The 24799-nt window shown below is 44.5% G+C and overlaps 5 protein-coding genes across 5 annotated transcripts; all 5 read right to left on the reverse strand.

The window, feature by feature from the left end:
- Positions 1 to 506: 506 nt before the first annotated feature.
- On the reverse strand, positions 507 to 1059 carry BDV27DRAFT_116951 (uncharacterized protein). Its single transcript, XM_032064693.1, has one exon. The coding sequence runs from the start codon at positions 934 to 936 to the stop codon at positions 643 to 645; it is 294 nt and encodes a 97-aa protein (XP_031927264.1). The 5' UTR covers positions 937 to 1059; the 3' UTR covers positions 507 to 642.
- A 328-nt stretch (positions 1060 to 1387) lies between these two features.
- Positions 1388 to 2460, reverse strand: BDV27DRAFT_116955 (uncharacterized protein). Its single transcript, XM_032064694.1, has one exon. It carries the CDS (start codon positions 2268 to 2270, stop codon positions 1431 to 1433), a length of 840 nt encoding a protein of 279 aa, XP_031927265.1. The 5' UTR covers positions 2271 to 2460; the 3' UTR covers positions 1388 to 1430.
- A 5441-nt stretch (positions 2461 to 7901) lies between these two features.
- Positions 7902 to 10039, reverse strand: BDV27DRAFT_145499 (putative YT521-B-like splicing factor; the record flags this gene model as incomplete). The annotated part of the gene is made up of 4 exons (XM_032070418.1): positions 7902 to 8411; positions 8489 to 9098; positions 9173 to 9842; positions 9916 to 10039. The coding sequence occupies 4 exons, from the start codon at positions 10037 to 10039 to the stop codon at positions 7902 to 7904; spliced, it is 1914 nt and encodes a 637-aa protein (XP_031927266.1).
- Positions 10040 to 16125: 6086 nt separating this feature from the next.
- On the reverse strand, positions 16126 to 20756 carry BDV27DRAFT_128852 (putative ARF GTPase activator (Csx2)). Its single transcript, XM_032067062.1, has 5 exons — positions 20213 to 20756; positions 19951 to 20084; positions 18202 to 19879; positions 18030 to 18120; positions 16126 to 17963 (listed from the first exon to the last, which is right to left on the reverse strand). Exons 1-5 carry the CDS (start codon positions 20274 to 20276, stop codon positions 16574 to 16576), a joined length of 3357 nt encoding a protein of 1118 aa, XP_031927267.1. The 5' UTR covers positions 20277 to 20756; the 3' UTR covers positions 16126 to 16573.
- Positions 20757 to 22015: 1259 nt separating this feature from the next.
- On the reverse strand, positions 22016 to 23781 carry BDV27DRAFT_145501 (C2 domain protein; the record flags this gene model as incomplete). The annotated part of the gene is made up of 2 exons (XM_032070419.1): positions 22016 to 23027; positions 23090 to 23781. The coding sequence occupies 2 exons, from the start codon at positions 23779 to 23781 to the stop codon at positions 22016 to 22018; spliced, it is 1704 nt and encodes a 567-aa protein (XP_031927268.1).
- Positions 23782 to 24799: the final 1018 nt, after the last annotated feature.

Below are 24799 nucleotides of genomic sequence, written 5' to 3' on the forward strand. Positions count from 1 at the left end.
CAAAACAGCTTCTTTCCGTTGGAGACCTCAATAAACTAGATAAATAGATACACAATACACAACAAAAAGTAACATATGGTCGGAACCTTTAATCATCGGGTTGAGCACTGCTGAACACAGGTCTAACGTTGCAGGGCTCACCACGCTAATATTTGAGAGTTGTCTCTTTTTATGAAAGTCTTTGCGTGAGAAGACGGCAAGTAACAGGGGAAAAGGCAGACGCGGAACGGAGAAATAGCTCAATATTGATCAACTTAACACTATATAGTAAATGTTATATTTCCACTACAGAGTACGGAGTACTTTGATTTCTTAATGCTATAGATATTTTGCCCATCAGGGGATAATAACCCCACTTATTTTATTCGCTCTTCAACCCCCTTCGGGGATATTAGGGTGAGTCCACCCCCTATACTCAAGGGCGCTTATTCTTATAGATTACAGAATAGTTGCGACATATACATAGTTAAGCGAGGTGGAAATAACAGGGCTGCACACAGGATCAGTACCCTACATCATTTGTATTGTGATTTCATATAGGCTTAATTCAAAAGGCCATCAGAACAGGCACATATACAGTACCCTAGTTTTAAAGCTATTAACTGCTATGACATACATTCAAATGGACAATGGGAAAGGCCATTACACTTTCGTGTATGTATCAGAGCAATAATCGCTATGCAGCCCATACTGCTTCATTTTATCGGGCATATGCTTAACTATAGCTATTTGGAAAGTGTTATAAACAAGAGCAACAAAATACAAACAGATCAAAAGAAAAGAATTGAAATGAAAAGAGAAAGAAATGATGTAAATAGAACAATGTGTGTGTGAGAGTGACGTTGCAGTCATTATAACACCGACAACCATGTTAGGACGACCTAGGGTCATTTCAAGCATGTGGCTATGTCCTGGAATCGTGAGTGCAATGAACATGAGGTCTGACCAGCAGAGTTCTGAGAAAAAGGACTAGAGACAAGCATGCGCTAAATCAACAATACAATCATCACCCTGATTACAAAATGATTCGTGCCCGAATTTGACGAAGACTCTGTCACCATGTTGGATCTCTCGCCTCGCTTCCCTCTCTTTTTACGATTTTTTCTATTTGTGGCTTGTGTTAAAATAGTCCGGAGATAACTGCAAATCGGCTCCAATATCTTTCATTCCGTAGATAAACCGGATGGGCGTATCATGCAAAGGGCAGCCAGCCGACCGAATAACCGATCTCAACATGCTTCGCGAATGCAGAATCGGAAGTACCACATTGATCAGCTGCAATGGCTTATTTCTCGTGTCCATTCCTGTTTTAGATCCTTCACCTCGCCCGTCTCTCTTTGGTTAAAGTCACTAATCCTTACCCCTTGTGGTAGGGGGAGATGGAGTGCTAGACAGGAACGAAGAGGTAGGAAGAACTTCAGTCCGCGTGCCTAATCCATGAAATCTCCACGGAGTATTTTCTCCTGAAAGAAGTCCGGTTTAGTTTGCCGGGGTTGCTTGGGCATCTCCCGGGCTGGTTGTTCCATTGAAGCAATGGAGGCCGCTCGCTGATGCTGTCCCGACTGAACCGTGTTTGCTGTATGTTGTCCTTGATGTGCATTTGAGGAATTGTTTCCAATCGACGGGGCACGCTCGGCGCGGTTTCGAAGAGCTTCGGACCAATTGAAGCCTTCGCCTAATGGTCGCCAAGACGGGTTAGATCTATCGTTCTCAGGAATCACTTTATGTGTACTTGCAGCTATTGAAACAGCGGTGGTATTGACAGAAGTGCAGCTGACTGGCGACGCGTATGAGCGCCCTCCAGCCATGGGTGACCTAGGAGAGGGATATCTACCATTGCCTGTGCTTCCTCCGCGGACATCTCGCAATGCTTGTGCGCCAAAGGAAACTCTCCGTGCGAACGGAGAGCTCGGGGTGGCACTAGGAGGGCCATTTTCATTATCCTCTATGACGGCGTCCTCGAGGCTCGCGGGGTTGGATCCCATGGAGCTGGACACGCTACCATGTCGCAAGTTTCTGCCCCCAAACGGTGAAGTCTGGGTTGGTGAGCCTGAAAGCCCTAGCGTGGTAATGGATAGCCGTCGCCCATGGTGCGACTGTGCGTTGGCTACAGCACTAGCCATTGGACCCGTTGGAACACTTGAGGTGGTCCCTTGATTCCCGGATTTCGACAGATAATCAGCTAGGCCAAGGCCTGACGCCAAGGAAGCCCGACGCTGTCGGGATGGTGGAGGAACAGAGATGGGTGAAGTCGAGCGACCGCCTGACATCCTTATGAAGACCTAGGTGAACAACCCTGTGAGGTTATTCAAGAGAGTTGATGATTTAGGAGGTAGTGTGGCAGGAAGCGTGTCGGATATGGTTGACGGGTTAAATGGGCACGTAGCCGGGGAAGACGCCCCCTTTTCCACGAGTATGAACAAGTAGATGCGGACGGAAGATGTTAACAGTAAATTGAGGCTACAAATTCGTGCTCAGAGTATCATACACGGTATGACGTCAAACCGTGGTAAACAACTAGCAAGGAGAGAGCGGTGCAGAACAGGAGGAAGCGAGTTCCTTACTCCGTAATGTGCACACAGGTCTGCTAGGGGGAATCAGTCAGCCAGGTATGTCACACAAGAATACTGAAATATGGATGCATTCCCAACGATGCAACAGTAGTGGTGGCAAGAGCGACAGGAATAGGTGCCGAAGTCGCCGCGGCTGGCAGAGGAAGATAGGGATATGGGGTGCTATTTGATGATCCAGGCAAGAAACGGGAGAGAAAAGAGTGGGAGACAAGCTAGGGAATGCGGAAAGAGCGGGTTTTCATACCTTATGATCGACCAGCTAGCTGCAGAGGGAGTGGAGAGCTCCAATGGTTGAAGGGGGGGAGCATGAATGGATTCAATCGATTCTCTCTTGGCACAAAATTCGCCGGTGTATGGTATGAACTTTCAGGAAGTGGAGAAGACGCTAGCTCTGGAGAAGGCTACCACAAAAGGACTTCCCAAGGATCTACCATGCCAGGAGCTCTTAGTAGCTACTTTACCAGGGAATGATTTACCGGTACCCCAGTAGTATTTCATAGGTAGAGTAGTAACTAGGAAGACAGTTAGCTGGGATAAGAGATGGAGGTTAAATGAAGAGGGGGTTTAACAAAAAGAGGAGTAATCTCCTTCATTCGAGTGAAAAGGAAGAATCAGATGAAGAATGACCTGTACAGTAAGGTTTAGGTAACTTTACCCCACGATTGACCGTGGGCCAGAACCGGTCTAGCCTCCTTGGGGTTGGATCTGGGGGCAACTCGATGATTCATCTCATCACCATGACTGATGAGGTCAATGGCCAAAATATACGGTAAAACCCCCTTATAAGCAACCCCGATATAGGGATATTTCGTCCATTCATCCATACAGAGTTGCTTATAAGGGATCAAAGTGGGTCCCTTCAACTAATTATATAATTTAAAAATATAGAAACAATCACATGTCTCTCTACTCTTTCTAGTGATTTTAGATTTAAAATCTCTCCCGCACAACACATTGTCATCAAACAACTAAAACATATATTTCTATCTCTCTACTACACTGTCAATTACTATTGGAATGCCTTTAACTATGTGGAAAAACCAATAAATATACCATATAAATTATATAGAGTTTTTGAAACTCCTGGTTATAACTAGTCTTTATAGAGATTTCACTATAAGCAATACCCCGCTATAAACAATTCAGATGGTCTGCTCAATCTCAATTAGTTGCTTACAAAGGAGGTTTACTATTAGTTAACATGGTATTGGATTGGATCCGTAATAGGACCACAACTTGGGCGGAGGAGGAAAATTGGAAACGATAAGTAATTAAGCATTAGAATCTACACAGTATCTATCGATCGATCAATTTTTTCTATCAATCTGTCCGTTTTGACCCACCGATCACATGTTAGCCTACGTCCACCTACATTTTACTACTTGCCAAGAAGGGCTTAAATGTCTGGTTTCAGGCTCTCAGCTGGTGAAATGGAAAGGGAGCCAAGATTGTACTAATCTGTTGGAGCTTACTCATGTTCTTATTTATTTCAACAAGCGCAGACCCTCTAGACGAGGTATTATGCTTATTACTGTTAGTCAGTAAGATTAGTTAACTGTACTGAAGCCTTCCACCAAGCAGTCCACCAATCAATAGGCTGCTTCTTATTCCTCGTAGAGAGTCTGAGAACTAAGTGTTCCAACTTCTTAGGCGCGTATTTTGTTTGTATAAGAATAAATCCAATACTTTTCAAAGTTATATCTCTGCCCCTAAATTCATATATATTATTAGGAAAAGTAGATATATATAGAGAGAGAGAGAAATGCATTATACCCAAATACAGCTCCCATTCAGGTGCTCTTCTCGGGTCGCCAACGGCCGTTTAGTGTAGTACTAAGCAGCTCTCATCGACAATTGTGTCATAAATATGCTTTATATACATTGTGGATACAGTAAAGGGTCTGAAATAGCGGCGATTATAGTAGACTGCTTCCCCCCTTTCCCAGGCCTTATACTACCAATTATAAGATTGACCTAATAGTCTAAAAGTAGACTACTAGACAGAAAGGATACAGTCTACTAGACATATCAATAAATACTGTGTCATAACATAGAATACAGCAGTGGAAATATATTTTGGGAAGGCATCCAGATAGGTAGACTTCCAAAGTGTATCAGAGAGAGATAATATCCAAAAATAGTGATTTCTAGGAAGTATATATCATAAGATTAGTATCCAAAGAATCTAGAATAGGATTGAATAGCAGCAGTATTTGCGCTACAGAGTATAGACTATTCTATACTATATAGGTATTTAAAACCGAAGGATTCAGGGGCCTTATCCCGCGGTTATAAATTATATTATTCTAGGGAGCTAGCCAAGCCCCCTAAGATATATTGACCTATTAACACGCTCCCTAGAATAATAAAAATATAGCGACAGAGGCGATTTCACCTCATCTCTTCGAGCGGAGGATCAGGCGTAGGGATAAGGGAAATCGGGCGATTTAAGCGATTTGATCGGCTGTAGACAACATGGATGCCCCCATATCGACAAGAACATCCGCGTCGGTGGTGTAACTGTCACGCCTTCCAAGATGGTCTCGCATCATACGTTCCACATATGGACGGTGGATTTGTTCTTTAATGCCATCTTCATAATCTTGTACGGTGAAGGAGCATCCCTTATCGCAAATGCGTGTCTGAAGTTCGTTCAGGAACGCGTCGGAATTTCGCATAGTCAAAGTAGATATATATATCTATATGTTGTAGGTTAAGATTCAGCTACAGTGCTCCTAAACCCCTAACATTTAATGGTGTAAGAGCTATAGCCAAGGCCCTATATTCCACAAGACTATATAGCCCCTCTTCCCCTCCCAGGCTATGAGGCTCATGTAAGAGCATGGCTAACAAAGTGTATCTCAAGTCGAGTGACAATAGACAGCCATCTTCGACGGATGATTCATTTCTTCTCCACGTCTCTCTATTGGTGAACCCCGCTACTCTCACTCCTAGAGGAGCAGTTTCATACAACTTCCTCCTTCCACACCGCACTACAAAATAAAACAATATATCAGTGGCGGTTCCGAACACCCACCGCCTTCCGCCGGTGGGTGTTCGGCAGCCTAAAGGAATTTTCAGCGTAAAGAAAGAAAATAAAGCAATTTATACTATCACCACTAAACACCTGTAGAATCAATAAAATAAAGCTGATTACCCAATTCCTCTACCAATCCTATATCTGAAGCTGTAGTTTTATTTTCTATATAAGGCACTGGCGGGAGGTGGCTGTACGCTTTGAAATACATCTTATCCACTGCTTTCTTATTTTTTTCATTACCTTTGGCCTTCCTGTCTGCAGTAGACCGATTCGTATTCTTTACACACAGTATACCACTATCTCCAAGGCGTTGAATCTCTTGCTTAGACTTTTTACAGCTTCGGGATACCTGTATAGTCTCAATTTATATAAGAGTTGAATTCATAATAGCAAGCTGTTCAGATTAAAGCTTTTGTTAATAAAATAAGCGATCAAGATAGCACTCAATACAAGGATTGTTTAGTATATCATCATTTAAAAGCTTAAATAGCTTTTTCTGATTCTTTTCAACTTGCTGAGCACTTTTTGGAGGTGTATTCTCAATACTTGAAGACTAAGAATTTGGAGGCAGCATAGTCTCTCTGTACATGTGTAAATCAGGTACAGAGATCTCTGGTAAAGGTAGTAAAGTCTTCTAAATATCTTCAATAATTGAAGATCTATCTGGAGAAAAGATACCGCGTTCTTTAAAAGAGTTGCGAATAAGACACAGAGTAAAAGTCTTCTCACATACAGTAATAATATTATATAGAAAATTTACTTTATCTCCCAGGACTCCATACCACTGTACAATATAATTATTTGCACTGCGAAAGTATATTTTATATATAAGAAAGGACTTTCCATCAAGCAGTTAACAGCGATGTGTTGTATAAGGTCAAAAACAAAAGAGAAGAATCTTATATATCTCACAGAGTTAAAGAAATTCAACTGTTTTATAAGCTGTATAGCTGTTGAAGAGAAGTATACATTTTTCTCCCTTTCTTGTATAATCTTTAGTCTCTTTATAGAATCTTTAAAGCTATTCAAGTACGATTTTATTATTTATATAGCCTTTATCGGTGACTGCAGTATAATAATCGGGAATTATTTTATTGTACCAGGCCTCCATAAATTTCTTTCCTTTAAAGATAAAGAGCGGAGTCATAATCCAGCCATCTACAGCAATACACTCAAGCACAGTAATATTCTCTGTATACTCAGTTTCAGGAAGATTAGAAACTCTTCCCTTTATACCAAACACTTTTTGAGGCTTTCCACTACCTGGTTAAAAGCCGCATTCATCAAAGTTATACACAAGGCAAGTAGAAATATCTTTAAGCAAATTAATAAGCTGAATATACCAGAATTGAAGCTGTCCGACATCCTCTATATCTAGACACTTCTTCTCCTTTGGCCTTTGAATCACAGGGCTTAATTTAAGATCAGGAGGAAGTCTTTTGGAAAAACAATATACCTATAATCGACTGACACTCTGTGTAGAATTATCGCGCTGTACAGTAAGGTTTACCCACTCTAAAAGCAATGATATAGTCACCGGGAGATAAATATCACACATTTTAATAATCTATTGCTTTAAGGCAGTCTCTTGATACTCATTTAGCGCTTTATTTAGTACATTTCGAGCTGTACAAGGCTTTCTTCTTTCATAAATACGGCCATGGAGTGTGCAATATAAGATCCCGAATTCTCGCGCGATTTTTGCAATATTAGGCTTTTTTTCAAGATAGACAGCTTCAATAGCTTTATCTACACGTGAATCTGAAATTTTAGACGTTTTGGGCATTTTTTATGGTTTGTATAGCCTCAAAAAGATAGAAAATTGATTATCTTCCTTTACGCTGAAAATTCCTTTAGGCTGCCGAACACCCACCGGCGGAAGGCGGTGGGTGTTCGGAACCGCCACTGATATATGTAAAGTACAGCAAGAGTATCTATTTGGCATACCCTTTTCTACTACACTAAGTATCACAAACGTAAGATACGATAGCTATTATTAGTGTAGCTAATAATCATAAAACGTTATATGAAGTATCCCTCTTCGCCCTTTTACCGCACCTTTTCCTATATTTCTTCTTTTCCTTCGCCCCCCTTTTCGCGGTCTTCTGTTATTCTTCTACCTTCATCCACAGAGGGGAAGGAAAGCAAAGAATAATATTAGCAAAAAGACCATACTCACGTATTGATTCGTTTACAGAGAGATTTCGGGGTTAAGCCGTGAGATTCTGAGCATCAACCTACTTGAGAATGCCTTAGCTTATTCTTCTTCATCTCATTCTTCTTTCACTTCACCCAGGGTAAGGTGTGTGGAATAGCTGCACAAGCCTCTCCCCGACAGTCGGCTCAATCTCTGTGCCATCCCGGGCAATTTTGATTTCTCGGTTTGCGTTCCAAGGGTTTCGCAAACCACGTGTGCGGTAGAAAGGGACTCGTTCTGTTGAAAGCCATTGGATCCGGAACGGTTTCCCGATAGATTGGAAGCCCGACTCTGCTACCTCCTCGGCTCCGTCCGCGATGTTCTTATCAATTTTGCTTCCGCATTCATCTTCCGATGAGTCTGCTTCCCAGAACACAGTTCCCCGCGCAAGATCATTGATAATCCGTCCATTTGGGGCGGTGGACGTCGCTGGAGTTGGTGTCAAATCTAAGTCCTCGGACTCGGCCTGGATATGGTAAGGGCGAGGCAGCATCTCCATAATCAAGCCATCGTCCTCTTGGATTGGAGACACCATCCGAGCATACCCATAATACTCGCCAGACTTATTGGCGGAAAAGACAAGGTAGACATTATCAGCAGTCTAGTTTCCAACTGTATTAACCCAAGGTACTCTCTTCTCTTTGTCGCCTTCCACCTTGATTTGAATGTAAGACTCACCTGATAGGCCTGGTTCAAATTGCCCTCGTTATGCGCCTGCGTCGCCCAGATCCCACTTTGTCTACTCAGTTCGAGGTCATCCATAGACAGGCTTTTGACAATGAAATATCTGTTTGGCATTCGAGGACTCGAATATGTACTATCAGCGATCTTTTTCACCAGCATATTTCCAAGCTGTTCGTTATGTATAGCATCAGTACCGTTCTCAGCTTGAGGTGAAAAACTCGATGAACCGGGTTGCGGAGCAGGAGACATCGAATCTCGACGCAGTCGACAAACGAGACGTGCTCCAAGAAACCTCGTGTCGTGGAATCTCGATAGTGCTGAAAGGCAAGCCACCTCCGTCTTGTAATTGACAAAGGCACAGTTGCTTTTCGATATGAGAAAGACACTTTCAACATCTTGAGTGGCATCCCGCGCGAAATAGTCTTTCAGTTCATTGATGCCTGCCCCAGGGGGTAGATTTCCAACCCATAAAGCATGACCAGATTGTTTTGGCTTCCTTGGTGGCCCTCGCGGCGTTATGGGCCTGGTAAGATTGATTGGGTGTGGTGCTGTATCTGCCAAATGAGTGTCAGTTCGCGATAAAGGTGGACCATGAGCCATCAATCTGCCGCATAGTTCTCCCTTTTCTACTTACCCATTGTGGAAGGCCGAGCTTGGGTGGATCTCATAGGAATTGACCCGTCCACGATAGTCTTTGAGACGTCATAGCCTGACTCTGGGCTATGTGACTTGGACCCTTTTGAAAGAGTTGCTGCTGATGCTTTAGCGGAGTTCTCTTGGGTATTGTGGGATGGGTGATGTGAATGTAAGTGGATTGTCACGTTCGCTTGAACTGCACTGTGTCCATGAGATGCCGCATACGTAGGCGGAGCATAATAAGTTTGCCCGTATCCAACTTGCGGGATTTCCAAGTGTGCTGGTGAGCTGTAACCTATCGGCTGATACCCAGGCCCAGTATGCAGAGGTGGCATATGTTGCTGTTGTTGTTGTTGTTGTTGTTGTTGTTGTTGTTGTTGCTGCTGCCGCTCCTGTGAGTAAAGTGGATATGCTTGAGGGAACGGGTTATTGAAAGGCATGTTCATGTTTGGTGTTGTCTCAGGGAACAATGGTAATGGGTGCATTGATGAGTATACCACTCCATGACCAGGTCCTGTAGGAAAAAAGTGCTGTGGTATCATACGCCGGTCAAAAACAATAGTGTGAGCTTGGTAGCCGGGTAGCGCGGGCCTCATGCCGCTCATGCTCAGCGTCGCTGGAGGCAATCCACGGCCATTATATCTTACACAAGTAGTATCTTCGGGGTATTGACGTATACTATGTGGTCGAGAGTCCTGTAGGAATCCAATGTCTGTACGATGCCAGCTTCAGTATCGAGTTCTTCCGCTACTTAGTAACGTGCGCTTATAATAGGTAGCACTGACCGGACTTTTGAGTTGCTGTTGCCGATGAGTCGGTTTTATTAGGGTTTGACGATGGACTGCCACCTGGTGCTGCCCTTGCTGATTTCGAATCGTCTGAAGAAGCACTATCTGCGGTGTTCGTCATGACAGGATCTAGAGCACCAGAAACACGGTGCAAAAGCAAGCCTCGAAGCAGTTAGTCGACTATCTACAGTGGATAGTGCCAACCATCCAGTATAGAAAGAAGAGATTACAGCACATACCTTTCGCAAAGTTCTTTTACCTACGTGCAATTGTTCTTGATGCTGTAGTAGTACTTCACTGCAGTGAAAATGATATGCCCATGTGTTAGAAAATGTCGTGCCCTCTGCGGAATAGCTTTCAAAATTCTCTTCAATGTGAACGGTTGGATGGGCAGAAGAAAGGCCCTAATAAAGGTGGATCCGGCTGGGGAGGGGGGAGGGCAATGTACTCCAGGAGAAAGTGAAAAGAAGGGGAAAAAGAGAGGGGGGGAAACCAAAAAGAAAAGACACAATAGTGATAGAGGAACAGGAAGAGCGAGGTATGTGAGGGATTGAAGGTATTAATGAAGAGATGGAGAGAGAAGAAAAAGAGAAGGAAAGAATACACTGGATACTTTTGGTGAGGCAAGTTGGAGTATGATTCCTAGCCCAACGGGCACAGTAGGAGTCGGGGGGGATTGAGTGCAATTGTTGGAAATAGGGAGATTGCTGCTAGGAATTGAAGAAATACCCAAGCCGACAGCCTAGCAGTCGTACTGAGGATTTCTCGGATGGTACAATATTGTAACAGAGGGTCTGTGGACTGTGGAAACGGGCCTAACTACAGTCAAAATGCACGCACACGCGCACCCCGTTAGCATGGCCCCTCCTTCCTCCAACCCCACCACACAAGCCCGAATCATAGGATAATCTTCAGAACGAATGAGAGGGGAACGGAGAGTGGCCAGAAGTAGGCGAGGAAATATATTCCCATAAGGATTCCAGTGGGTTGCTAGAAGCCACAGGCATAGAGCAGATGAGGTCCAGGCGAGTGCAGAAACCAGAAAAAGCGATATTCAGAGGGCGATACTCGTGCTAGTGGCAGCATCTCAGAAGTGAAAAGGAAACGGCGGCAAAACATACGGTAAGAAGTGGATGGTGGAGAGAACTTAGTGGCTTTTGTATCACACCAAAAGGAGAATGAGGGCAGCCAGAAATGGGCTCGTCTTCTTGGCTCTCATCTCTGGTGCGACAGGGGACGAGGGAAGAAATAACAACAATAATGATATAGCAGGAGGGCCAGATCTGGATGACTGGTCGTTGAACTGGATACATGGACAAGAGTGACGATATTTCACCATACCTTTGGGCAGGGTAAATGATGAATGCTGGGAAATGAAGGGATCAAGTCACCGGTATTATAGAATATGTAAGCCTCCTCACCTTTTCTTACTTTTGTTATGTTTGATTCTTTTACCCCCCCTTCACAGGGTAGCAGGTCTGAATAATCGACGGCAAAAACGATTGTGGTTCTGTGGATCTCCACTGTATAGACAGAAAAGAAATAAGAAGAAATGAGTAATAGGTGAAAAATTGCTGTCCTATCAATCAGGAACTCCTAATCTCCAATCAACAAATGAGTGGATCAAATAATTAGGTTCGGTTTTAGAACTGTGGGTGTGATTTGGCTTCTTTTGTAAACGTACGCCCACTAAAACTGAGGCGGAGGGATGAAGAGAAGGGGTGAGGGATAAATAATGAATCCGGGAAGAGAACCCTCCACACTCAGCATAGTCCGTAGAAGATCACTGTCAAAATGTGGATAAGACTTCCGGTGTAGAAAGAGATGGGGCACCTTGGGACGTGTTCGTCTGGACTCATATATAGGGCTAGTAATATATCGGTAAGAGGGGGACTGTACAGTGGCGGCTAGACAGCCAACGGGAAGATAAATCCAGAAATGTGCAGAATATTCGCTGCCTTTTCCTCGTTATCTCCCGGGCTTTGCCCTCTATCTACCGTACCCTTTGGTGTTTGCGGCGGTGGCCGTGGCTTGTGAGGAAGTATCCACAGGTGAGGCTTCACCTCAACATGCGAGCCTTTTCAAATCCCACAGGAGAAAATATGGCCTGATTCGTGAGCTAAAGTTTCCGAAAAGAGGCCGAGATTAGGGAGATATTAAAGATAGTGAATCGCAGGATGTTTGATCAAATTAAAGTAGAAATCCAAGGACAATGTTTGAAATCTTTCACCCGAGTGGAGAGATCCGTGACGGATCCAGTATTATTGAAGTATAAATCACATATAACGAGAAATATGATTGAAAGAAAGCCATCTGTCAAAAACGGCCACGCAAGATCCGAACAAATGGTTTATTACTGTACTGCGTAAAAAGGCAAAGAAAAATGCGAAAAAAAAGTGAAACAAAAAAAAAAGACAGGAAAAGAAAGAAAAATACTGGCGGAAAGGTATGGCTTAGTCAATCATGAAAAGAACCCACTAGCGCGGAAAGGCATGAAATGTAATAATCGACTCGATGGCTGGGTTCTTCCACTGATGATTGGGTGCCGCTGGCATATCCCCTGACCCAGTGGGAACGATGGATCCATGGTCGCTTCAACAGCTTGAAAACATCGAGACCAATTTCAAGGGTAGTTGGTGATTGAGGGTTTGGGCCTAGTGGGCGTGATTTCATCGAGCACAAACATACACTGGTGGCAAATGCTCAGGAAATAGAGCTAACATCCATGGTCTGTTGATCACATTTGGATTGATAGGTATGAGGCAATGGATATATGTGGCTGTAATCATGACTGAGAGAAGGATAAAAGGTAAAATGGTAGCAGAAGTATATTGATCTACACACATAAGCCAGCAAGAGTCATGCAACGGCGTGACTGCATCCAACATTATGGTTAGTTAAGAATATAGGAGTTCCGTCCTTCCGATGACTGACTGGCACCAATAAGTGGCGAGGATCGGCGTATTGAAGGACTCGATCGCCAGTGGACACCATGATCAATGCATGAGCCGTGGCTTCATACATATTTCTTAGAGTATCTGTCAATCACATAGACGTAATGTAATCATATTTGCCATCGTGATTGCAGGGATATGTCACATTTTGATGGTATCTGTGAAATGTGAGGGACGGCATGGAGAGGACTGACCTGCGGAGTACTACCCATCTGAGTCTCGATTCTGGTCATGAGTACAGTAGCAAGTCACCAGCGTCACGACCCTCCCAATGATTGTGGGAATTCTAAAAGGAGAACGAGAGGGTCAACGGCGCATAACACCAAGGAGAGCCGGGGGGGGGGGCATAAGATAACAAAAAAAATAAAAATAAATCTTATAAACAACGAAATCATAATTAAAAAATCCACACCTGGAGGAAGACGAATTGGTTGATCATAGCCTAAGACGGAGGGCCATCAGAACCATAACGGCAGAGGGGTACATTCCCACTAGGGCCCGATCTCCCATGCTGCCCAGTGAAAACAATGGAAGATTCTGATGGACTTCGAGACACTTGGCTGGGTAGTTGGTCCACTGTCGGATGGAGACGTGGCGCTGGGGGCGCAACACCAGCAGCACCACTTGTATCATTTCGGTCTTCCCCCTCTGAGAGGAAGAGGATCATCTATGATCTACCTGCAAGCCCATTCTTTTCACATTCATGATCCAGCAGATGAGACAAAGTAGGGCCAGGAATAAACTCGATGGAGTGAGCCTTACACCCTTTCTTCAGGTGGCGTTGGAAAAACGAACTGGGAAACGAATAACTAGTAGATAAAATGTAAGCAACTCCCCATCAATGACGAGATTCCATGGCATCCTCCTCCCCAGCCCAGAATAGACACGCCAAAAGAGACAGAAAAGACTTTTTTTTTTTAGAAAATTTTTTTTTTTAAATTAAAAAAAATAGCAGCATGTGTTCCTTCTTAGAAGCACAAGGTATGTCGAACGCCGGCTAGGTACTGCATCGTAAGCTTCGAGCCAGCCTCTTAAAAGCCGAGGGAATTCGACGTATGTACCCCACCTGGCTATTTACGTATCGGGTAATAACCTAGCGTCCCGTCGCGGGTGAGTCGGGTCTCGGCCACTCTTCATGACCCAAACAAAAGTGATTAAGGAAAAAGAGAGCATTATAAGAAAAATTGACTTATAAAGGGGTGACATAAAACACTATGTACTCACTACACTAAAGAGAAGAGAAAAAAAAAATATCCGGACCAATCCTTCCTAGGTAAAACTACACAAGAGGTCCACCTGACGGGATGAGGTCCCAGCCAATCAACCATCTACTCAATGAACTTCTCTGTGTAAAAAGGGACCGTCCCATAGGAATCCTCTGCAAAAATACTTAGCTCACCACTGTTTAAAAACGTTTTTCCTGACTCTGGTGAAGAAATTTATGAACTGGCCCCTAAGTTAGGTCGGCAAACACCTGCGCAAGACATAAATATACTTTGTACAAAACAAACAACTACTACAAAAATCATTCCGGGGAACTTTACATATATACCCAGCTATGCTACACCGAATACAGGGCGATATCTTATGGTTACTACGCTTAGGCTCTCAAACTCCACAGTCTTACAATCTCTACCCATAGATGATTCTTGTAGTACCTAGTAACTTAAGTATCATTAGTGCCTAGCTAGAGTATATTTGATGGTTTAGGCGCGCCGGAAATCAGATAACAATGGGTGTGATTGGCGGGAAATCCATGCACCCAGGTTGTGGGCCTCGGATACAGCCCAGGAAATAATACTTAGTACACAATTGTAAGGATAGTACGCCGAGGCAGTGCTGGTAGCCAGGCACAAACTTGAAGTATATTAGGTCAACACTATCTAGTTATGCTTGGATATAATCTTTGTATAGGCTATCTGATGGTCAAGCTTGCCCTGTAGGCAAACCGGGCACTGTGTGCCACCCTTGATTCATCTATTCATCTACCACAATCAGAATTAAGCTACCTGGTTATTGTACATCTCTGGGATTAACATCCACCCAGGTTGCAGGGAAACTTCATCCATTAGTATACGGTTAAATACAGGCTAGAACAGTATCACACCCTCCTGTCAGTGGGGCGAACTACTTCATAGTAAGTATACTGTGTACTGTGTAGATGAATGATGTTTGCCACCCCGAGAGAAATTGAGTGGACCATACCACATCATCTATTGCCAAGAACAGTAAAAGCTTTGATTGTTGAGAGAATTGATAGATGCTGTGTGGTGAGACATACGTCAGAGACTGGTTCATATAAGCAGTCTATGTGTGGCTGGTCAGAAAAAAGAAAGCCCAAGGTGCGCCTATGACGTCATAACTTGCAATTTAATATTCACACTGCTGGGTCCATCGCACCCAGGCCCATGTAGATCTCGACTCGTACTCTTTGGATTTGCCCAACATCCCTCCCGCGCCTCTTTTTCTTTTTTCTTTTATTTTTATGGATAAATTGAGGGGGGAGGGGGGAGGGTGGCAGGTGCCCACAATAGAGTACTGTGCTTCGTTATCTATTAGAGCTAGATCATACGAATCCATTTGTAAAACAATACCATCGTGGCATTCTGCAACGCCACATTTCAACATCGTTGGTCTTGGGCTTCTCTTTGAGGCCATTGAGCCCGTTCTTTTCTCCATCAGCGAATGTAAATATGCCCTGAATCAATGAGCTCGCAAATTCTGGAAGATCAGAAGTGTGGCAAATCGGCAGTCGTTGGCCTAAAAATCTGAGAGACCGGTGTTGGTCTATCCCTAGGCACTGTGTCAGTACATGAAAGTATTCTATTGATGCGAGAAGTAATTGTACTGGTTAGTACTTTCATATAAATACTTACAGGAATCATATGAAGACTGAAATTTTGTATTTATTGAACAAAATTTCTATTTATAAATTGTCCCTAGTGACCTATGCCTTTCCCTTCCAGTTTCTCTCTTCATTGATTAATTAGAACAACATTGATTAAAATTATTCTATATGCTTGTGATAAATAAAGATAACAAGGGACATATAGGCAAAAAAGGGAGAGGGCAGAATGCAAGTATGCTTTATTAATTATAAACTATACACGGATCATATATAGTCTGCTACTAAAAGTATCTTGTCAGCAGTCATCATTGGCATTATGACCAAGCTCTAATCCTATCATAGTGGGACACTCTTTCTCGGATGCGCTTGCGACAAAACAACCAAATCTGCAAAAAGAAAGAAAGGAAAAAAAAAAAAAAAAAAAAGGGAAAGGGCAGAGGGAAAAAGACACAGAGAGAAGACCCAAAAAGTCAAATGGTATAAAATATGTGCAAGTCAACTCCTTGACATAGAGGGAATGCAAAGGAAAAAGTCACTCCATGATAAACGGAACACAATATAAAAGACGAGGGAAGAATAGAAGACAGAGTCAACTAGAAGATGAAGGGAAATATTAACAATAAAGTGGAGGAACAAGAGAGACAGCATGTAAATGAATGCACATAAAAAAACGAAGCATGTGGGAGCCGATTGAATTGGCCTCTAAACAGATACATAAATCGTCCAAAACCCGAGTTCTCACATCATGTCATGTCCACTTGAGCTTCATTAAGTATAATTATCATTAAGTGGCAATTCACCGAGAAAGTGAAACAGAGCAGATGAAGAGAAAATGTATAATAAAAATGAAGCTTTATCGATCGATGCCTAAAGAGGCTACCTTCCCAGCGAATCTGGCACCAGCACTTCCTCTTTTATGTAGCTTTTCACGTTCCTTGCTATCTAAAGAGCTTGGCCCGTGAGAAGATAAAACGGAATTATCACTACCTGTTCCTCGAATACTGGGTAGAGTGCCCAGGCTGTCAGTGGTAGGTTTACCAGATGCAGATGCAGCCAATGTGCCAAATGCAGGCGCTCTAGCGGTTCGTTGGCTCATGTATAGTTGAGCGGCAGGCGAAAGAGGAATAGGCGGGGGCTGAGATGGAATCTCCGCTCCATTTTGGACAAGTAGCTCAGCAATGGGGAACGGGATTGGCTTTACGGAGTTGCCCGTACTAGGCCTAGATGAAGAGGAACCCGGCGATGCTGGATCAGCTGCTGCAAGAGCAAGAAAAACTGCATGGGTATTACGAGAGCGGTCAGTGACATTCACATTAGCGCGAAGTGCGATGCCGTAGAGGACACCCTGGATGTCGTTTTTCTTGATCGCGGCAAGAAGTGTTTCGTCTGGCGTTGGAAAACGAGACAACTGGGAGGGCAGTTTCTGAACATAGGCTCTTTCACTGTACTTCGCCGTAATGAACTTTAGACGCTGTTCCCGGGTTGAATTCTCTATTGGCTTTTGGGATTGATCCAACGTGGCCTCCCAGACCATGTTGCTAACACGGTTGCCTATTTGCAACAGTATTTCAACGATATCATTCGAGAAGGAATTCACATCAAGAGTGAGGGATCGGATCTTTGAAATGTGCGTTCCAAGGGACCTGTGAATTCCACTACACTCGATGCACAGAACAATCCCTAAGTTAATAGAAACCCACTCGACCTTGGATGCCGACCCGCAGTCCGCACACCAGTTATTGCCCTGATCAGCATCACGAACTGTCTGAAGCAGCCTGGAAGGGTTATCCTCAAAACTATTACCATCGCCACGTACGTAGCTTGGCCGTGCACCTACAGTCGTGCGACGGGTTACGCTGTTGTTTGACGTATTAGATGCAGTGGAGTGGGAATGTTGGCCTGAATACGAGGAACTTTTCCCGGTCAATACAGAGCCAATGTCACGACCAATGGACGAGTTATCGGTAGTGGGAGAGAGTGGTGGGGACATGCCACGACCCTCAACAGCACTTTGTAAGGCGTTGTTGATAGCCCGGATCCAGTTGCCCATATCCTCCTCGGACGTTGCTTGATAAATGCGCTTATACTGAGGAGTAATGACCTCGAAGCAGAATCTGCGTTCTGCATTTCGAGCCTCTCGTACAGAGGCCTTTAGTAGATCGATAGGATCCATGTGTAGGTCAAGCTTCTGCTTCCAGTTGCTATATTCAGATAGTTTCCCTTGGTCCAACACAATCCAGAACCTATCGGTAGAGCGTTAGTTAAGCGATAATAGCGAAGTAATTGAGGGAAGTGAATCATTAGCTTACTTGTGCCAGGCTTGTTTATTGATACCCTTCGGGTCGATGTGGGAACCTGGTCGGGATAGTGCCCATAGGAGCCCCTCCTTTCTTTGCTGACCTATAGCAATTATTAGCCCCAGTAAGCAATATCATTTTGTGGGAGTCGAGAAGTCTCTGCGACTTCTCTATGGAGGCATACCACTTAAGCTCGTAGAGGCAGGTGCTATGGTTGGACCGGCTGAAGGAATGATACCGGATACATTTGCTTGAGTCGACGTTGAAGTATTGCTAATCACGCTTCGTAGCTGAGATCCCGTGCTATCTGCACGCCCAAGTTCGTTCTCTGATCTCTGGGCTCCACTGCCATTCCCCGATAGCGTTGATGACACGTTCGAGTTGACCAGCGCATCAGGCTCAAGATACATGTTACTACTCTTTTCTAAGGCTCTTCGCTTCTCTTCCCTCTCTGTTCGCTGGAATTGAAACTCCTTATCCGCTTGACTGACCTCATGTATAAGCGCGTCTAGCTGAGGGATCATATCATCAACCTTCTGGGCGGCTAGAAGAAAGCGTTTTGCTTGCGTATCAGCGTATTTTGTGAGATGCGATAGGACCTCCTGCTCTTTACGTCCACCGTGGAGATCCTGCATGAATGACGAATAGTCGAACCGTTTAAGCTCAAAGTTCCGCCTTTTGGCTTGATACTTAGAGTCACTCTCCGCCCGCTTCTTCTCCTTCAGAGAGTCTTGACGTTGGCCGAGATAACGACTAACATAGGCATAATAGTCCCTACTTTCTTCCTCAAATTCCTTCTTTTTGGCTTCAGCTTGTTTTATGTCATTATTGTAAAGTTTAATCAACGGGTCGATAACAAGCTTTTGGAGCTGTCGGGTATTAGACTTCTCGTAGTCTAGGATCTGTCGTGCAATTTTTTCAAAGTAATGATCCAGTGCCGGTTGTATCGCATTGCCGTCCGGTGTTGAGGCGTCGTTGAGTGCGGACAGGAAGGCCTCTACGGCGTCATTGCAGGTAGTCTGAGCCTGCTGGGCCGCCTCGGCCTTTTTGAGGACCTTCTTTATCTTGGCTCGCATATTGCCTGTTTTTTGTTCCAGAGCCTTCATTGTAGCTCGGAATAAAGGACCGTCTTCAACAATGCTCTTATCCTCACCAGGTCGCGAATGGGGAAGGTCAACCTTAACAGGGGGTGGAGGGGGTGCCGAGAGTGGTGGTGGGACGAAAACGGAATCCGCATCTGGTGGAGTGCTGGGTGTAATCTGGGGATTAGATGCTGCATCTGCATCGCTAGAATGAGAAAGTACAGAGTGCGATGAGGGTATACGGTGCCGTGGAGGAACGCTGAGTTCTAACCTTGGTGATAAGATTTGAGGGCTCGGCAAGGCGCGCATAGTATTCTGTACCCAAAAAGAGAAATGAGCAAGTGTATTCAGCCGGTTGGCCCTTTGGTCATATTCCAAGAAACTGCAGCTGTTTCTCCAGCCGCCCCCTTTGTCCTCTACTGGTTTGGGCGGCTTCCATCTCCACGACCATTCGAATTGCACAGATGGACTGCCGTTCGTGGAGTAATCTCCTACAAACTGCACATTTGAATTATTCTGTAAATTGGGGTTGGCATGAAACTCCCTTGTGATTAGGTTGTCTAGCTCCTTTGAATTCGGCGCATGCGCGAAAGTTAGCCCTGTAAGCACGGTGTCCGCAACCTCTGGGAGAGAAGTCGCGACACCATTGACAGTAGAATTCGCGACATTGCCGGTTTGTGTCTGTCTCAATATGAAAGTGAAATGGAAGTTCAGCTCGTCTTCGTTGGAAAGCCGTAAAAGGAAGGTAGGCGCTGGGGAAGAAGGGGGAAAATCAGGGTCCTGTACAATACAGAAAAGGAGTGAGCAAAGGTTCTAGAATCACGTTATTTAGGTACATATTCAATCTATACCTGGATGTATTCAATCGGAGTGTCATCGCCGGTATCACGCTTGGCGATGTATCTGCTTGCAGGGAATGAATTTGGGGTGAGATTCAACAAGACTCGCCTCCTGGAGTTCAGTATAGTCACAGATGCGATCGCAACTGCGTGGGCCCATGCTGTTAGCGATTGCGGCTACTATGCAAGGACAAAGCGCGGATGGGCTTGAAAATAAACACAAACAGAGCTTTGCGGGGCATGTATATAGGAGCCGCATGAGTTGAAGACGTACATTTGTTTTGGTCCTTAAAGTATAGACTTCCCGAGTCGTCCAGCCGGCTTCCAACATTTCCCATGGTGGTATAATTCAAGGGGTCAAGTCACCGCTCGAGAGTGTATCCGGAGAGGGTACCGGGACAACTGGAGGTAACCATCGACGGTCTGCGCGCCCACAATCTGATGAAATGGTGCACTGCTAACGATGTGGCTGCAAACGTAACCAAGCAAATGAGCCGTCATCCAGTCTGGAATCCGGTGGTCAGATGCTTGGAGCGGTTCGTACTTCGTAAGTTGCGGCAGAAAGAAGTTGACTGGTACTGAGGACAGATAATGAGATGCGGTCGGAGAGAACGAAGAGGGGGCTTAAGGGAAGGAAAGAATTCCGCGGGCCTTGTTTAGTCTTGAACTAACAGATGTGGTGGCAGCTGGGATGTATAACAGGGCTTGTTGGGGACTAAGCGAGTGGGAAAAATAGGAGGCTGATAGCAACATGAGTTTGAAGGGGAATAAGTGGGTGGTTATGATTATGATTGATGGATGAGAGTCCGGGACTTGGGGCTCAGACTGTGGTGCCTGAGGATTGATTAGTCGCTGCATTGCTTGTCCCGCGCGCTATGAATGATCTTATTAAATAGGGTCCATGTTGCCCCTCGATAATGGGTCCTCAGACGTACGTTGACTCCTTTCCGCCGATATTATCCTCAATTTTCCTATAACACGAAACAATAAGGTTAAAATAGCTTCCAGAAATTTAATTGTTACTCTCACCTACTACTTTCAAGTCTCTGGTTCCGGTTTTCACCTAGCCATGATATAAATCGAGATATGGTGCGGTACCTATGTGGAATGCAATGCAAGTATTTAAAATTAATAATTCTCCACATTTGGTATGTACATATAACTGACCTTTAGTATATAACAAAAGTTGCTTTCCATCTCTCTCTCTCTCTCTCAAGTCCCCCTTGAGTTTTCTATAGCCCCTTCACAACGTGATCCAAATCTATCTGAGTCTCTCTCGTAGCCTAAATCCTTTGCATGCTCACCCTCTAGGTTCACAACATTCCATGCGGCCACCTAGAACATGGTGACCTGGGAATTGAGTTACCAGTGCCATTGGGGCTGGTCATATGGTATCATACTATAACTGGAAGGAACTTCTGTAGGTAAAACTTATAGTAGTATGCCGCGATTCCATTTATGTAGGCTCCAGAGGTCAGGTTATCACAATTTTCGCCAATACAAAAGCAGAGCCTGAGACTCTGCTCTTCTTTTCAATAGAATTCATACACCTATAGGATAACGAGGATGTAACTTTGAGCCCAACGCATCTTTATTTCTATAGCCACGTTGTCTCATCTGTATTTCCGTTTAGCTCCCAATCTGCGCTTGTTTTTACTCAGCTGCAGTGCCCTAGATTATGGCAAAGGGAGGAAAACCATTAGAAGTATGATAATGATATTAACATTGATATACATTAGAAATTATCAGCAGCTCAAGGAAAAATGAGTCTTAAAGATATAGTTACATCCTTTCAGTAGGCATTAAGGCGGCAAGGATTGTTTCCTTTATCTCTTTCTTGAGAGCCCATTTTGGTATACCGTATACGCACCCTTTGTTGGCGTTGTATGTCGGAAAGAGCATATATATCTTTACTTAAACGGGAAGTAAAGAAGGGAAAAAACGGTCGCCAGGAATGGTATACTAAATTAGGAAACGAATCGGAGCTCATCAAGGTATCGAATGGGCAATGGAGTCAAAATATTGAGGGAGTCACGTCCTTCCAAGCCCAGTATTAGGAGACAAGGAAAAGTTTGGTTCACAGCTTGGTAGAGCTATTGTCCGGTTGTTTATCAGGAGCAGTACCTTCTTGCGTGATTTTTGAGGGTCGATTCCCTGAAGCAGAAGTCGGCTTCATCTCCTCGCCGTGTGCGGAAACACCTGTACTTTTGTGCCCCGCCTGTGCCCACTTCATGACCTGTCCTTTCACATCACGCATGTCGTGCACCTTCTGGGCAAACTCGCCTCGCTTCTTTGATGCGATACCACTGCGTTCATCAAGTTCTTCCTCGTCTGAGCTCGATATGGAAAGTGATGACGCGCTGCTCTGTTGGAGGAAGGTCATCTGACCACCTTCCTTGTTCTTGAATTCTCTCTGCTCATCTTTCAAGTCTCCCATTCTTTCAGCATCTTCTGTACAGTCCAATGTGGTGATATGGAGACCGATAAAGCTTTCTGAAATGAATTTCTTCAAGAGAGGAAGCTTCTGACCATTCGGGCGATAGGTACCGCTATCATTATCAATGAAAAGCTCATAGTCTGCAGGGTTAGTTGATATCTCTTGATCCTGTAGAGGTTCTTCCACGGGGATTTCGGTATCCGAGGGCTGAGACATTTGCGAGATGTGCCGTCGGTGATGTTTTCGTCGACGGAGAAAAAACTCTCCAGAGTAAGCGATATATATTGAAACATTGCTGTGCATCGTATGTTTGCTTAGCAAATCAATTCCAAATTCTTTTCCCGTTTCAGTAAAACGAAACTGCCCATCGAGAGTGAGAACATATGTGAATATTCTCCCACCCTGAGCATAGTGGGTAAATTCAAGAAACTTTTGGGTAAGTTCAGTGCACGGCGACTCGGATTGGCCATGGAGGGTTGATCTGTCAAAATTATAAATTCGCTGATGCTGGTGATGTAGAGCTCGGTTGAGGATACGACCTCGAAGACTCTGCGACGTAAACATTCCCGCTACGAACGGTTTGAACTCTACGTAGCGATGGTAAAGCTCTGCCGGCACAGGACCCTTGAGCTGTATTTGAATGGCTTGAAAACTGTACCAATGTTCTGTAATGAGCCATTGTTCTTTAGTTCGCTAGGGGAGAGAGGAACGTACTTGTAACGAGTGATTGTCTTTTTACCATTCTGACTTTGAACTTCGTCTTTGGTGCCGGCCAATCGTCCAATAAGTGGAGAAAAATGCTTAAACCAGTAATTTGGTCCTACAGTATAGACCTGGCCCCCTTCCTCACTTGGGGTCTTTCCTAAACACTTTACACTGATGACGAGATGTGATCCGACGTCCAGACGCCCAGAAGCGAGAGCGGCAATGTTTCCGAATAAGTAGACCCGCTTGCTGCCCGTGCGCTTCTTGACCTTGAATGACTGCTCCTTGATACCATTCCAGTGGCCCGAAATAGAGTCCACTTCAACATATGCATTCCCTAGCTTGTCATCGTGATCTGCCGCATCCTCATCATAAACAGTGCATTTGAGCTGGAACCCTGATGCGGGCACATTCGCAACGATCCATTCACTCTCCCACACGGGATCTCGATTTTTGCGTATTGTTGGTGTTCGGAACGTCAGATTGTTATCCTGCTTATGTCGTTTGGGAATATCGACATTTAGCTGGGCTACCGTGTATGGATCAGAGGAGAAGCTTCCGAAATCACCACAGGGAAGGTTGATGCCTCGATGAAAGGTGAATTTAAGGGTGTAGCCTGGTGGTGCATGGGGAAACGGAGTGCTATCGAATCCACCGGCGGGTTTTTGTTTCGTAGAGCCACCGGTTAGTGTACCCTTCATAGCCGCCGCTTGGTTCTGAAATTGCTTCGTGTTGTCAGCAAACCTGGGTGCGTATTCATCGGTCAAATGTCGTGGCCGCGCTTGCGGTAGTGTGACTTGCATTTTCGGGTTTTTTCCTTAACCCCCTACCTTTTTAAAGCCAGGCGGACAGGATAGTCGTGGTTTAGATTAGGTATTGTTGCTGCCTACCCGACAAAGGTTCGGAGGAATCTGCGGGAACTGCGGGACTGCGTCACTGCGCAGATACAAAGATTTGAAAAGCCAGTATTTAGCTTAGCAAGCGCATTAAAAGAAGAGGGTCCACACGGGCGCACTATTGTCCATTGACACCTAGACAATCAATATCGTCAAGGGAATCATATGACTTATCATTGCTTCAGACAGTCCCCCAATTCCCATGGCTCTTCGGTTCAGGGTCCAAGAATCGCTAAGCTTTTTTTTGCTGATCTCATTTTTCGGGGGGCCGCCAAGGATGGGTTAAGGAGCCAGAATCTGCTTCTGGATTTGAATTTGCTCACTCGGGGAAGGATCATATAAGGAGATGGATGCAAGTGTAACTACCATCATCTACTCCATTCCAGGAATGTTTATCTCCTTCTTTATTGAGTATGGGGTTTCAACCAAAACTCGAGAGTAAAGGAGCCGTGACATCATCGATAGGGCTGAAGGATCAAGCATTATCTGCATACCGATCTAGCATATGAGGTGTCATAATCGGGTCTTCTGTCAGGACACTTCTAATGTCATGGATTCATGCCCTATTGCCTCTCCTACCTTAAAAGTAAAGATAAATAAAATAAAATAAAATGGAAAAAAAAAGAAAGACAAAGGGAAGAAAAGAGAAGGGAAGAAATAGCCATTGAATGTGAGAGTAACGGCCACAATGATCTACTTGTAAATATTCTAAACGGCCTAGAAAGTTCAAAGCTTCTCAAAGTGATGTTGAGCTCTTGGAGCACTCTGTTGGAAGTCTTTTGACCGGCCCATGTTCGACTTGTTCCATGAAGCACACAAATAG

This window comes from Aspergillus caelatus (assembly GCF_009193585.1).
Source record: "Aspergillus caelatus strain CBS 763.97 unplaced genomic scaffold BDV27scaffold_95, whole genome shotgun sequence".
NCBI classification, from domain to species: domain Eukaryota; kingdom Fungi; phylum Ascomycota; class Eurotiomycetes; order Eurotiales; family Aspergillaceae; genus Aspergillus; species Aspergillus caelatus.